This window comes from Bos javanicus, chromosome 17 (genome assembly GCF_032452875.1).
Source record: "Bos javanicus breed banteng chromosome 17, ARS-OSU_banteng_1.0, whole genome shotgun sequence".
NCBI lineage: Eukaryota > Metazoa > Chordata > Mammalia > Artiodactyla > Bovidae > Bos > Bos javanicus.
Genome location: NC_083884.1, coordinates 13,015,850 through 13,029,600, shown reverse-complemented (window position 1 = coordinate 13,029,600; position 13,751 = coordinate 13,015,850). Strand labels below are relative to the sequence as shown.

The following is a 13,751-nucleotide window of genomic DNA, read 5'->3' as shown; positions in this document are numbered from 1 at the left end:
ATTTGAACGTGCCAGGTAAAATGACTTGAAAAGGTCAGGATAAAAACATTTATACCACTTCCTGGTTTAATTAAAAAAAAAATTTTTTTTTTTTTGTCCACACCAAGTGGCATGTGGGACCCTAGTTCCCTGACCAGGGAGCGAACCTACACCCCAGGACTGGAAGCACGGAGTCTTAACCACTGGACCGCCAGGGAAGCTCAGAAACACAGATTCTTGATCATGAAGAAGCCAGTGGTGCGAGGGGGAAGGCCCCGACTCACCTGTGTGCAGAGACAGGTGTCGGGACAGCGTCTGCTGCCGCCCAAATACTTTCCCACACACGTCACAGGGGAAGAGCTGGTCGTTGAATTTCCAGGAGGGCAACCCGTTTCCTGCCTCGAGGACTATCTTTTCTGTTTCTGGGCCAAAAGAACAAAGCAGTGTGAGGAATAAAACAAGGCGATGGAAACACGTTTCTGCCTGATCAACATTCAAGTTAATGTTCAACATTCAAGTTAAGCCAAGGTTTGCTTCTAAAGAAGGTGGCTGGTGAACTGCAAGCAACCTCTGGTTTTCATGCTCCTCTCTTGCCTCTAAGAAGGCCATTCTTGAAAACTGTGGTGGCAAATGGATCCCAGTTTTAGTCAAGTCTCCCGTGGTTTCTCTCCTTCCTCACTAAAGGTCTGTGGACCCAGCCCTTCAGCAGGTCGACAGCATGGCATAGCACTCTGCTCCAGATACAGCAGGCACTCTATAAAAGGTGCTGAGTGAGTGAACGGTTGAGTTGCACGTTAAAATTCCAGAAATGCAGACTCTTGCCTGTGCGTGTGTACTGAGTCACTTCAGTCATGTCTAAATCTTTGCAACTCCATGGACTGTAGCCCGCCAGCCTCCTCTGTCCATAGGATTCTCCAGGCAAGAATACTGGAGTGGGTTGCCATTTCCTCCTCCAGGGGATCTTCCCGACCCAGAGACTGAACGTGCGTCTCCTGCGTTGGCAGGTGAGTTCTTTACCACTAGCGCCATCTGGGAAGCCTGCAGACTCTTGCCACCAGACAGTAAATCAAGAATGCCAAAGCTCAGATTCTGATGTAAAAACAGAGGGTTCAATCTCTTGAAAGGATTACACTTTCATGGTCCTTTATGCCCAAAACGTTTTGCCCTATGTTCTGGGTTGTGCAAAATCCTTAATGAGGAACCAGTGGTACCCAGACTCAAGGATGACAACTGTGTACTGCTTGCTATGGTCTGAATGTGTGAGTCCCCCCAAAGTGATACATTGAAACCCTAATGTTCAAAGTGGTGGTTTTTTAGAGGTGGGATCCCTGGAAGGTGATTAGGTCATGTGGGTGCATTCTTACGAGTGGGATTAGTGTCCTTAAAGAAGAGGCCCCACAGGGTTCCCTGCCCCCTTTGCTATATGAGGACTCAGCAGGACATAGGCAGTCTGTGTCCTGGAAGAAGGCCCTTGCCAGGGCTTCCAGCCTCCAGGCCTGTGTGCAGTACATCTTTTTGTTTATAAGCTACCCAGTCTATGGTATTTTGTTACAGCAGCCGGAGTGGAGTCAAACTCTACTCCACGTAAAACGCACTCATGAAAGAGTATACAACCAGACATTCCCCAAAAGTCTCATGATGCTTGGGAAAATGAGAGCCACAAGTCATCTGTAAGTAATTCAGAGCCATGAATGACCTGCGTGGACCTCAATACCTTCTTTTGACATCTTAAAAAGGGTTTATTTTCTCATCATCATCCATGGGGTTACCTTTTATTTTCTCATCTATCCTCTGTCCATGGGATTCTCCAGTCAAGAGTACTGGAGTGGGTTTCCATTTCCTTATCCAGGAGATCTTCCTGACCCAGGGATCAAACCCACCTCTCCTGCACTGCACGTGGATTCTTTACCAATGAGCCCTCAGGGAAGGTCCATATTGCTTCTCACAAAACTTAAGGATTACATAAACATTACTTCAACAGTAAGATAAGGAGAGAGGTGACAGAGTTACCAAAAAGGGGGAAGGGGCCACTTTCATGAGGACACTTGTCTGGGCCCACTACAGCTTTCAGCCTCACCCTGGAGAGCAAGACATATAGTTTACTGAGTCAGTATCTTATCCTTCATCTCAGTAAATTACTGTGACTGTTCCTACAGCACGGTGGTGCTTTATACCACCAGATACCACGCGGCCATAAGTAAATGGTGGAAGGAACGTTTCATAAAATCAAGCAGATGAAAACATTCAGACCACCGGGCAGAGATAAACATCAGAACAAAGAACCTGATTTCCCCCAGTTTGGTGAAACTGCTTCCCAGATACAAATACAGGCTTCCACCTGCATTTGGGTGAGTCAACTGGATCAAATTTCATTTGAATTCAGACTTGCCAGATAGTGTAATCTCAGGAAGGAAGGCAAATATGAATGTATGTTAGGAAGGGGCGGGGGACTGATGGTGAAACTGTAAAAATGTTTGCTGGGAGGCACCTGCCAGTAATCCTAACACTGATAAGGCCCATGTATTGATTGATCCGTGTTTGTTAAATGTAGCTCTTTGGGCCTCAGAGACAAGATTGAGTCTTCTTATTAGAGTAGGAATGTGTGACTACAAACCTCAGCAGGGCAAGAGGTGGAGCTGTGGAGGAAAGAAAGCGCAAAGGGAGCTATGGGGCTCTGATATGTGAGGACAAGAACCACTCTCGGATGACTGTCCTTGAGTCCGAGCTGTGAGCATTTCCACACACGGCATGAGAGGGCATTTCAGTAGCTTTGAAGTGTGTAATCACAACAGGGCTTCAAAGGAGGATGGGAGTAATAATTGTAAGGAGAGATCAAGAGGGTACAGGGTCTTCCAATACACTCCCAACAAGAATGAACTAATTGGGTCACAGACCGAACAAGCAGATGCAATTATAAGGAGAGAAGTCTCTTAGTAATTCTTTCAAGTATCAGTCACATGCTTGAGACGTTGAAGCATCATGAAAAGTCCAACTGCCTCCACTGCTCTAGAAAACGGTTAGAGCCACGAAGGCTGTGCTGTGGGGAAGCAGAAGGACTGCCTGGAGGCACGGTGAGGCAGGGTGGGGGTGTTCAGCCCTGGTCAGCGCCCCCACCTGCCCCGGCCTGGGCCCCAAGCCCTGTCCAGGGACCAGCTCCTCTCCCTCCTTGCTGTCTGCGTTTGCTGTGGCCACCTGTTGCCATTTCACACGCAGGAGCAAGAGAAGCAGGCCATCGCAGCCTCATCCCAGAACATGACCTTGAAATCAGATTGGGGTGAGGCTGGGGATGGAGGTGCAGGGGCAAGAGGGGAATTAGAACTTTGCCCAAACAAGTACTGAAATCAGACTTGCTCTTCTCTCCCCAGAGCTGAAATGGAGCCCAAGGGGTGCCACGTTCCTCCATGTTTCCTGGGGATGGTGTCACCTGCCCGGTGAGAGAAACCTCAGAACCTGTTTTGATTCCTCCCGCCCTCTCTCTGTCTTTTAGCACATCCAGTCGGTCACCAAAAGCTGGTTCGAGAGCGACAGCTGAAGGTGACGGACGCCTTGCAAGACCATGCTTAGGACCACCGTCTGCCTTCTGGAAGCAGGGCTGGTTCCAGCACCATGGAGGCCCAGCAGCTGGGGCCACCAGCTCTCCAGGACACATTCTGGAAGAGATCCAAGCACTGCCTGCAGCTCTTGAGGACCAAAAGTTACCAAAAATACTGTAAACTATTTAGATTGTGAACCCTATAGATAAATGTTTATAAAAATGGATGTGCAGGCCTAATTTCTTTGCATTAGTGATACAGACTGTAGCCCTACGTTAAGAAAACCACTGTGGGGCAAGTGGCAAGTGCCACTAGGGTGTGCATCTTTCGGCTTGATTCAGTCACAGGTACCGTGCTCCATCGTCTCCTCCTCCGGAAACCAAATGAACTGGCCTGGCTACTGCTTACCTGAGTCATCATCGCTCACCAGGAACACTGCCAAAGCCTCCGAAACAGACTCGTGGGTACCATTCCACCAGCCCCTCCTGGAGGTTCCCAGATGACCTTTCTGAGGCACAAGGCAGGTCATGTCTGGTCCTGAGCTCCCAGTGGCTCCCCCAGGCCAAACTCCTCCTGCACAGGGCTCCTCAGATCGTCCACACACTGACTCCAACCATCTCCCCGCTTCTGGAGCCTTCAACACTTTCAAATCAACTATGCCTCCACCAGAAGTGACTCCCCGCCTCTGGCGCCTCTGCCGCACACCGACTCCAGCTCATTATCAAGTCCTGTCTCAGACAGCATCTCCTTGGTCAAGCCCTTCCCAGTTCCCCAGGCAATGTGTCCTCTTCCCTTCTCTGCCCCAAAGCACTTTTCTTGGACACGGGATTGCACCACCTTACCTGCTATATCATGTCTACATATCTTCTATTAACATATTATATGTCTTTTTAACACAGAGCACCCAGTGAGTTCGACATGCGACAGTGCTCATTAATCATGTTCTCTGGCTTCCCCTCTCGAAGGTGAGTCATTGAGGGAGGGGGTTCTGGAGGATTTATTTATGCATCCTGGGCATAGGCACAGACCTGATACATAGCAGGTGGGAAGTAGATAGTTGTTGAAGAAGGGAATGACTGAATGAAAGGACCCAAGTTTGGCAGGGAATAAACATTATTCTTATTTTATACTGTGAAAGACTGAGGCTTGGAAACAGTGTTAGTTAAAGCTAATGGCCAATTCGGGGTAAAAAATAAGGCTACTTGCTTTCTGAATGGTGTCTTAACCCCAAAACCACGATTTAATGATTTTTATTAGAAATGTTTGCAGTCCTGACCCATATCCCCAGAGGGCCTCTCTCCTTACTTCTTCCCAATAACAAGCTACAGGATTATTCTCTTCAAGATGCATTCTCTGGCAGACACTGCTTTTTTGGTTAACCCGACAGTCATTCCCAGCGTTCCTCTCCCTGTCTAATTCCCACTGTAGAGGCAGCTAAGGGGGGTCATGTGCTAAAGTTATGACCAATAAAAAGGCTTTTGCTTTCCTGATAAAGAGAAAGATATACTTGGTGTTGGCCGCCTTCTTTTTCTTTCCTTGGACACAGAGACAATGCCTGGGGTTATGGCAGCCATTTTGGGCATATGAGGCCTGATCAGGTGAAGGCCAACCTGTTAAGTATGGAGAAAGGGAAAGATGAAAAATGTCTGGGTCCTGGATGGCATCTTCCAGTAGCTGAATAAATAGCTGAAACCACCCACTCTGGACTTACTTTTTAGATAAGGAAAGTAAACCACTATTTGTTTCAGCCACTGTCAGCTGGGTTTCACTTAGGATGCTCTTAATTGAAACTCCTCCCATGATTACTCTTTAACTGAGGACTTTGGAAGTTAGGTCTGCCTTTGACAAGTTGTATTCCTAAATTCCTGTATCCCGTGAAGAACTCTCCATACTCACTGTCAACAGCAGTAAGTGTACAGCCAGCTGAGCATATTTCCATCTTAATTATCTTCTGCTGCTTCTGCTGCTGCTAAGTTGCTTCAGTCGTGTCTGACTCTGTGCAACCCCATAGACGGCAGCCCACCAGGCTCCCCTGTCTCTGGGATTCTCCAGGCAAGAACACTGGAGTGGGTTGCCATTTCCTTCTCTAATGCATGAAAGTGAAAGTGAAGTCGCTCAGTCGAGTCCGACTCTTAGCGACCCCATGGACTGCGGCCCACCAGGCTCCTCCATCCATGGGATTTTCCAGGCAAAAGAGTACTGGAGTGGGGTGCCATTGCCTTCTCCGTAATTATCTTCTGTTCCCCTCAAAAAAAAAAAAACCTTTTTAAATTAAGAAATTTGCTTTCTAAAAACTTTTAGTTGAAGCATAACACATAACAGAAAAATTCACCTAACACTAACTGCTTTGTAATCGGTGCAAAATTTGGAATACAGATATTATTTTTTTAAATTTGCTCTTATTTCCACATTCCTTAATATTTGTTTCATTATTTTAAGAAGCTGTGAATAATTTTCTTCATTTCCTTTATAGCAAAATAGTTAATGATTAAGCCTGGTGTGCTGCAGTCCACAGGGCTGCAAAGAGTTGGACACAACTGAGGGACAGAAGGACTGAACTGGACTGATACTTTTAAGAGTGTTTCAGAGGACTCTGTCTCCTACAAAGCATTTGATTTCCCTTTATCTTCTTATACTCTGGTTCCTGAGATATCCATAAATTGTTCCCATAAATTCCTGGCTACTCGGTACTATCTGAGTGGATGTTTTTCTCCCTACTTTTCCACCCATAATATTCGCTTTGAATATCATTTGGACCTTTCCCTCTTCCTTAAATACATTTTTGTTTTAAGTGAAGTAATAACTAGGTACGCAGGAGCAAGCACTTTTCTCTCTTATAGTATGGTTCAGAATATAGAAAGAGGGTATTTGGAGAGTCACCCCATCTTAGCAGTCCCAGTATAAGGCTCTTAGCTCCTCCCCTTTGTGGTGAACTGAGAACCGTCATTCATAATGATGAGGCTCAACAGCCAAGAGATAGGATGCCAGACTCGCCTCTTGTGATCCAGTGATCCGAGGGGACAGGTCTCATTTTGCGTACAGGTCCATCAAGTATTTCTCCAAAAATTTCCATGCGATAAACCCATCTGGTACAGATTGGGAGGGAGCTTCATCAAACTCTATGTGACAGAACATTGGATCCAGTAGAGGATTCAGCTTTCTTTGAATCCAACTCCTTCATTTCCAGGAGGATGAAATGAAGCATAAAATTCCAGGGCCTCTTCCATCTCACTGCACCTCACAACATGTACAGGTTTGAATAAGGGAATCAAGGTTTCCAGCATAACTAAGGCTCAGGGAGGAACCTTAAGGGTCATTTTGTTCAATTCTCTCTTCTTACGTATAAGGAAACCGAGGCCCAGAGGACTGAAGTAACTGCTCAGGTACCTGGCTAGTGACTCTGAGAGTGGAGTGACCAGCCTGGGTCTCACTGAAGCTCCTCCAAGCCACATGGAATCACAGACAATGTTTACAACAAACAAGGAAGGGCTTTTTCTTTCTCCTCCTGTGTTTTGGCTCAGGGTTTAAATTCTTGGTTACAAGTGGACATATGTAATTTAGCAATTCACAGACACTAGGGTTTATTTCCACCTCTCTCTCTCTTTCTTCAATTGGAATACAGTTGCTTTACAATGTTGTGTTAGTTTCTGCTGCACAGCAGAGTGCATCAGTCATATGTATCCCCTCTTTCATGGGTTTCCTTCCCGCTTAGGTCACCACGGAGCACTGAGTAATGTGCTAACCTGTGCTACACAGTATGATGCGTATATGTCAATCTCTCTTCTTGAAGGTGTCAGCCTAGTATATTTCCAGCGAAAATATACTGGAGAAGTTAGAGACCAGTGTGTCTTGAAGTAGAACAAAGAAAGAACAAGAGGAAGATCAAATGGGAAAACTCTAAAAGCCAAGCCCCTCTGAGGTAAACTATTTCTCTTTGGGCCTTTCATTGACATGTGGGGAACATTTTTGTTAAACAAACAAAACCTCTCAAAGAACAAGAAGGGCAAAGGAAAGGACTTTAGTTTGCTTCTCAGCTTTAACATCGTTTAGCTCCCTGACTGGTGTATCATCAGGCTTTGTTACTGTGTTTGTGTGAGAGGATCCCTGTATCTCCTGCCAAAATAATCCTCTCAAAGAACCATCTCTCGACCTGACTTTGGCAAGAGACATGTGGAGAGGGAAGGCTTTATTTGGTTAAAGTCGTAAGCAAAAGATTGGCCAAAGTGTGACCTCAACGCATAAATAACTGTCCAGATTGACTAAATCCGCATCAGCTGCTCAGTGTGGAAGAGGCTCTGGGGCCCCTTGGGTTTTCCGTGATGACAGATGGTACTGTGAGTCTTTCTTTCATCATCAAGCCTGGAGAGTTGCGAGGCATATCTCAAATGAACTTCTGAAACCCTTGGCACTTACAGTCCATACTCTTCTATAGGTTAAAACCTATCCGGTCATTTCCAAGCAGGGCACGTGGTTTTTCTGCTAAGTCCTTTCCCTGCTGGTTCTGTCCTTTGGTTTCATGGGCTTAAGACACGCTGCTGCCTTCTGAGGGTTGCTTGTGAATTAAGGAGAGCCAGTCATGCTTTAGGGCTCTTTGGGGGTCAATATCTTTGAAGGGCTTTGGTCCATAGTGTCACCAAGAGTTGGACACGACTGAAGCGACTTGCACCATGCACACACGTAGCGTCTTTGCTAAGTGTTTGCAGTTCTAAATCCTTTACAAATTTCCTGTAAGCGTCACTGCAACTTAGGGTAATCTGGCAGGTCCTAACAGATCTTTATTTTTGGGGGCTCTCAAATCATTGCAGACGGTGACTGCGACCATGGAATTAAAAGATGCTTCTTCTTGGAAGAAAAGCTATGACCAACCTAGACAGCATATTAAAAAGCAGAGACATTACTTTGCCAATAAAGGTCCGCAGAGTCAAAGCAATGGTTTTTCCAGTTGTCATGTATGGATATGAGAGTTGGACTATAAAGAAAGCTGAGTGCCGAAGAATTGATGCTTTTGAACTGTGCTGTTGGAGAAGACTCTTGAGAGTCCCTTCGATGGCAAGGAGATCAAACCAGTCAATCCTAAAGGAAATCAGTCATGAATATTCATTGGAAGGACTGATGCTGAAGCTGAAACTCCAATACTTTGGCCACCTGATGCGAAGAACCGACTCATTGGAAAAGACCCTGATGCTGGGAAAGACTGAAGGCAGGAGAAGGGGACGACAGAGGATGAGATGGTTGGATGGCATCACGAGCTCGGTGGACATGAGTGTGAGCAAACTCCAGGAGGTGGTGAGGGGCAGGGAAGCCTGGTGTGCTGCAGCCCATGGGGTCGCAAAGAGTCGGACACGACTGAGCGACTGAACTGAACCGAACAGATCTATTAGGTTCCCTGCAACCACCTCTCTGCAGGCCTTGGTGCAACCAGATTTCCCTTTAAAGATGATTCCAAATACTTTTCCAAATTAAGGGATTTTCCACTGGTCGAGATGTCAGATCAAGGAATAGCTAAGCTAGCAGAATTTAGCAAGAGTCAATCTGTGCTTGATTAAAGATACCGGGCAGAGATTTTTAGGTATAAAAGAGTTCATGGTCTTGATCTTTTTGGGGGGCTCATTTCAAACTGCAGTTCAGTTCAGAAGCCCTCATCACTATATAACCTCACCTTATTAATCAATCCATTAGAAATTTGTAGGAATTTGGATGTTGCTTCTACATATTTCTTCTACTTGTATTTCCAAGATCAGTGGACACTCCATAAATGCTTACTGAATAAATGAGACCATCATACCCCCAACATCATAACAGGTGAACTAAATGGCAACCAAATTTTACATTGCGACATGGAAGCAAACTCACAATATTGATACAGGAGTGACAGCCAAGGGGCTCTGGTTATTATTCTTTCCAGTTACACAGACCAGTGGGTACTTCTCTTCTTAATGATGATGATAAGATTTGAAGTCTTAGCAAATGCCCTCAGAATGTCCCAATGTTGAGAACATTCACAAATCTTTGTTAGAAAACCATCAGGCCTGGGAGCAGTCATTCTCATGTCTTTGTGGCAGACACTGCTCATTGCTTACTCAACAGCTAACAGAGCTACAATTTTTTTCTTTAGGGGAGCAACGTGCCTTGTTTAAAAAACAAAAACATGCATTTCCCCTTCCCAGCTTCCACGGCTGGTAGGGTGTAGCCCTAAAACATGATTCTGGTCAATGAGACTCATCCTATTTGGGCAGCTTATCTTCATTATGCAAACCAGCATCAGAGTTTCTTAAAAGTATATTAGAACCTGCTATATAGCATAGGCTGCTCAGCTCAGTGGTCTGTGGTGACCTAGAGGGATGGGGTGGGGGTGGAAGGGAGGTCCAAAAGGGAGGGGATATATGTATACATATGGCTGATTCACTTTGTCGTACTGCAGAAATCAACACAACATTGTAGAGCAATGATACTCCAATGGAAAAAAAGGCCCATTCAGAAGATAATGCATAATTAAAGCCATAGGCTTCGTGTATGGAGGATTTACCACTGTGCCAGGTACTATACTATGCATGTACACATATTATATAGGAACTTATAACAACACTATGGTGAGATACTATTGTTACCATTCCCATTTTACAAAAAAAGAAGTATCAGGCTCAGGGAGGTTGAACAACGAATTCAAGTTCTCCCAGCTGGTAAGTGACAGCCTAGCCCAAACCCAAGTCTATATGGGTCCAAAGCCCAACCCCACAACCACTCATTACGTTACACACTTATACAACATCAGTGAAGAAAATTCAAGGATTCCGATTTATTTCGCCACAGACAAATCTATCTGCTACAATCTCGATTTGTTCCAATTTAAGTTTTCCTAAATTCACCAGCCATCAAGAAGAAGCATCAGGACAGCATACATTTAAAGGGGGGTTTGTTGGGGCAACCCAAATACTGACCCCAGGCCCTAGACAGACAGAGACTGGTGAAATGTGGAGCCCCCACCTTCCTTCTCTTGCCTGATTCCTCCTGGCTGTCTTTCTACGTCTTTACTGCTGATGGGTTGCTGGATATCAAAAACCTGAGCACCAATTATGTAGATTTTAATTAAATCCTTTCAGGCCAGCTTTCACTGGCCCCAGAATAAGACACTCCATTGACTGTTCTTTCCACTTTTCTTAGAAAAGGAACAGGCATTCAAGTGTGGTGCTACCCCATGACTATATTAGGTGAAGGTGAATCTTTATATCCAAAAGAGTTTTCTTCTACAGATTATCATAAAGTATGGGCACAAATGAGAACATCTTGAGGGCATTACCATTGCTAGGGCAAATGGGAGAATCATCACTTTTCCTCCTTATATATTGCTGAGCTCAGTGTTCCACATTTATTTCTTGAATAAAGGAAAGAATGAATAAACTAAAGGCAGATCAACATTGTTAAAAAATTTAAACTTTCTAAAATACTCTAAAATGTGAAAATTCTAAATATTTTAGACTTCCTAAAATAAGTTCTAAAATACTAAAGACTTTAATGTTCATTTACTTCTACGTGTGATTGTAGCCAAAAGGCCAAGAAGCGTGTTCATTTACTGCTAATACTGTATGATGCGCTACGTATCATGCCTACAGAGCATTTTAAAGATATTTAATGTTTCTTTTTAAACCCCAGTCACAGTCATTTCCAAATACTATTCAAGTAAGCCCCTAGGTATTCTGTCGTTCCCTTCACTGAGACTGGAATCCGCTGGTCGTCTCGATTATTCTCGTTCTCTTTTCTTATGGACAAGCCTTGATCATATCATCCATTCCTTTAAAGATTTCTAAATTTCCTTAAAGCCCTTATCAGTTTCCAGGCACTGCAGTATTCTTGCGTGACCACATCCAGTTTCAAATTTTCAGTCTTCTTTTCTCTCTGCTCCCAAGCTATTGAATTCTGTATTAACAGAAAATATACCTCTTCAGTTTGCCTCTCTTGACCTTGAGTTTTAGCACATTATACAATTTGTGTTAGATGACGGTAGATTTAACATTTGAAAGCAACATTCATCACAAATATTTTTCTCCTAGACCAGAAATACTATTTGATTCAGCAAAGTTATATGTTTTTATGTGATGAAGATTTCTGTTCGTTGGTTTCTTTAATTCTTCTTCTTCAGGTAGGGCTTACCAATATGGGATTGGGAAGTACCTCTGTTGATAGCATTTTCCTATGAAAGTACGTCAAAATGACTGGCAGCATTGACAGTGTGTTGGCAAACATTTTATTTTTAAATAAGTAAAACAGGCTATCTCCACAATAATATCATTGTCAATAATTTATTCATGGCCTGTCTTTAATGAGGGAAAGAGCTGTGGATTTAGATGTAGCTGAAAGAGGAACTGGGCTGCCCAGGTGGTGGCATGGTAAAGAACCCACCTGCCAATGCAGGAGGCAGAGAGATACAGGTTCGATCCCTGGGTTGGGAAGATCCCCTGGAGGAGGGCATAGCAGCCACTCCAGTGTTCTTGCCTGGAGAATTCCATGGACAGAGGAGCCTAGTGGGCTACAGTCCATGGGGTCACAAAGAGACAGACACGACTGAAGCGACTGAGCGCCTATGCATGCACGCAAGAGGAACTATAAATACGACTAGTTAAGATTTACTTAGCATTTATGTTGGGCTTCGCAGGTGGAGCAGTGGTAAAGAATCCACCTGCCAATGCGGGAGATCCAAGAAATAAGGGTTTGATCCCTGAGTTGGGCAGATCTCCTGGAATAGAAAATGGCAACCCACTCCAATATTTCTTGCCTGAAAAATTTCACGGACAGAGGAGCCTGGCAGGCTACAGTCCATGGGGTTGCAAAGAGTCAGACACAACTGAGCAACCGAGCACACCAAACACATAGCATTTATGTTCTTCCAGGCACTATAGCTAAGTCTTTTATTTACATTATATCATTTAATCCTCAAGGCAACATGTTAAGGTTGTTCTCACTGTTACCCTCATTGTGTGAGATGCACGTTCAGTCACTTCAGTCGTGTCCAACTCTTTGTGATCCTATGGACCGTAGCCCACCAGGTTCCTCTGTCCATAGGATTCTCCAGGCAAGAATACTGGAGTGGGTTGCCATGCCCTCCTCTAAGGGATCTTCCCAACCCAGAAACTGAACCCGTATCTCTGTGTCTCCTGCATTTAGCAGGTGGGGTCTTTACCACTAGCACCACCTGGGAAGCCATATCCTCACTGTATGGATGAAAAAAAAAAAAAAAATCAAAGCTCAGGATACTTAAGACATCAGCCCATTCTCACACAGCTGGTAAGAGGCGGAGCTACGATCTGAACCCAGGACCCCCAGTCTGGGAGAGTACGTGCCCTGGCTTCCCTTATACTGCACGTTAACATTCGGCATGTTCATCAGGCATCACCCTGTTTTTGTGAAGGATCTTTAATCTCTGTTTCAAAGCAGAAAAAGGCTGATAGCTGATGACCTTGACTTAGTGGGTTCTAAGGAAGCCAAAGTCATGTATTTAATTTTTCTCATTCCTAGATGGCAAGTGTCACTGCATTTTATGGTTTCAGATGAAAGTACAACCTTATCCAGCTGCCTTAGACACAAACATCCCTGTTAAAGAACAGAATACAGCCACAGCGTGGAAGGTCTATAATGTAAATTTAATCCTCTGCCAAACACATATTTTATCCATAAGGTATCTGAAGAATTGAACTTGTATCTTTGCGACCCCATGCACTATAAAGTTTATGAAATTCTCCAGGCTAGAATACTGGAATGGGTAGCTGTTCCCTTCTCCAGGGGATCTTCTCAATCCAGGGATTGAACCGAGGTCTCCCACATTGTAGGCAGATTCTTTACCAGTGGAGCCACCAGGGAAGCCCATTTGAAAGTTAGGGCATTACTATTATTAATATAATTCAGATCAGTTCAGTTGAGTCGCTCAGTTGTGTCCGACTCTTTGAGACCCCGTGAATCGCAGCACGCAAGGCCTCCCTGTCCATCACCAACTCTTGGAGTTCACCCAAACTCATGTGCATCGAGTCGGTGATGCCATCCAGCCATCTCACCCTCTGTCATCCCCTTCTCCTCCTGCCCCCAATCCCTCCCAGCATCAGGGTCTTTTCCAATGAGTCAACTCTTCATATGAGGTGGCCAAAGTATTGGAGTTTCAGCCTCAGCATCTGTCCTTCCAACGAACACCCAGGACTGGTCTCCTTTAGAATGGACTGGATGGATGTCCTTGCAGTCCAAGGGACTCTCATG

General features: G+C 44.8%; 1 protein-coding gene across 7 annotated transcripts in view; it reads right to left on the bottom strand.

Moving 5' to 3' along the window:
- The window catches only part of ZNF827 (zinc finger protein 827), a 190,811-nt gene that overhangs the window by 20,841 nt on the left and 156,219 nt on the right, over positions 1-13,751 (bottom strand). For all 7 annotated transcript variants that reach the window (XM_061384066.1, XM_061384072.1, XM_061384068.1 and 4 more), the window contains exon 9: positions 264-401. In XM_061384066.1, coding sequence (XP_061240050.1) covers positions 264-401 — 138 coding nt within the window. The remainder of the gene's footprint in view (positions 1-263; positions 402-13,751) is intronic.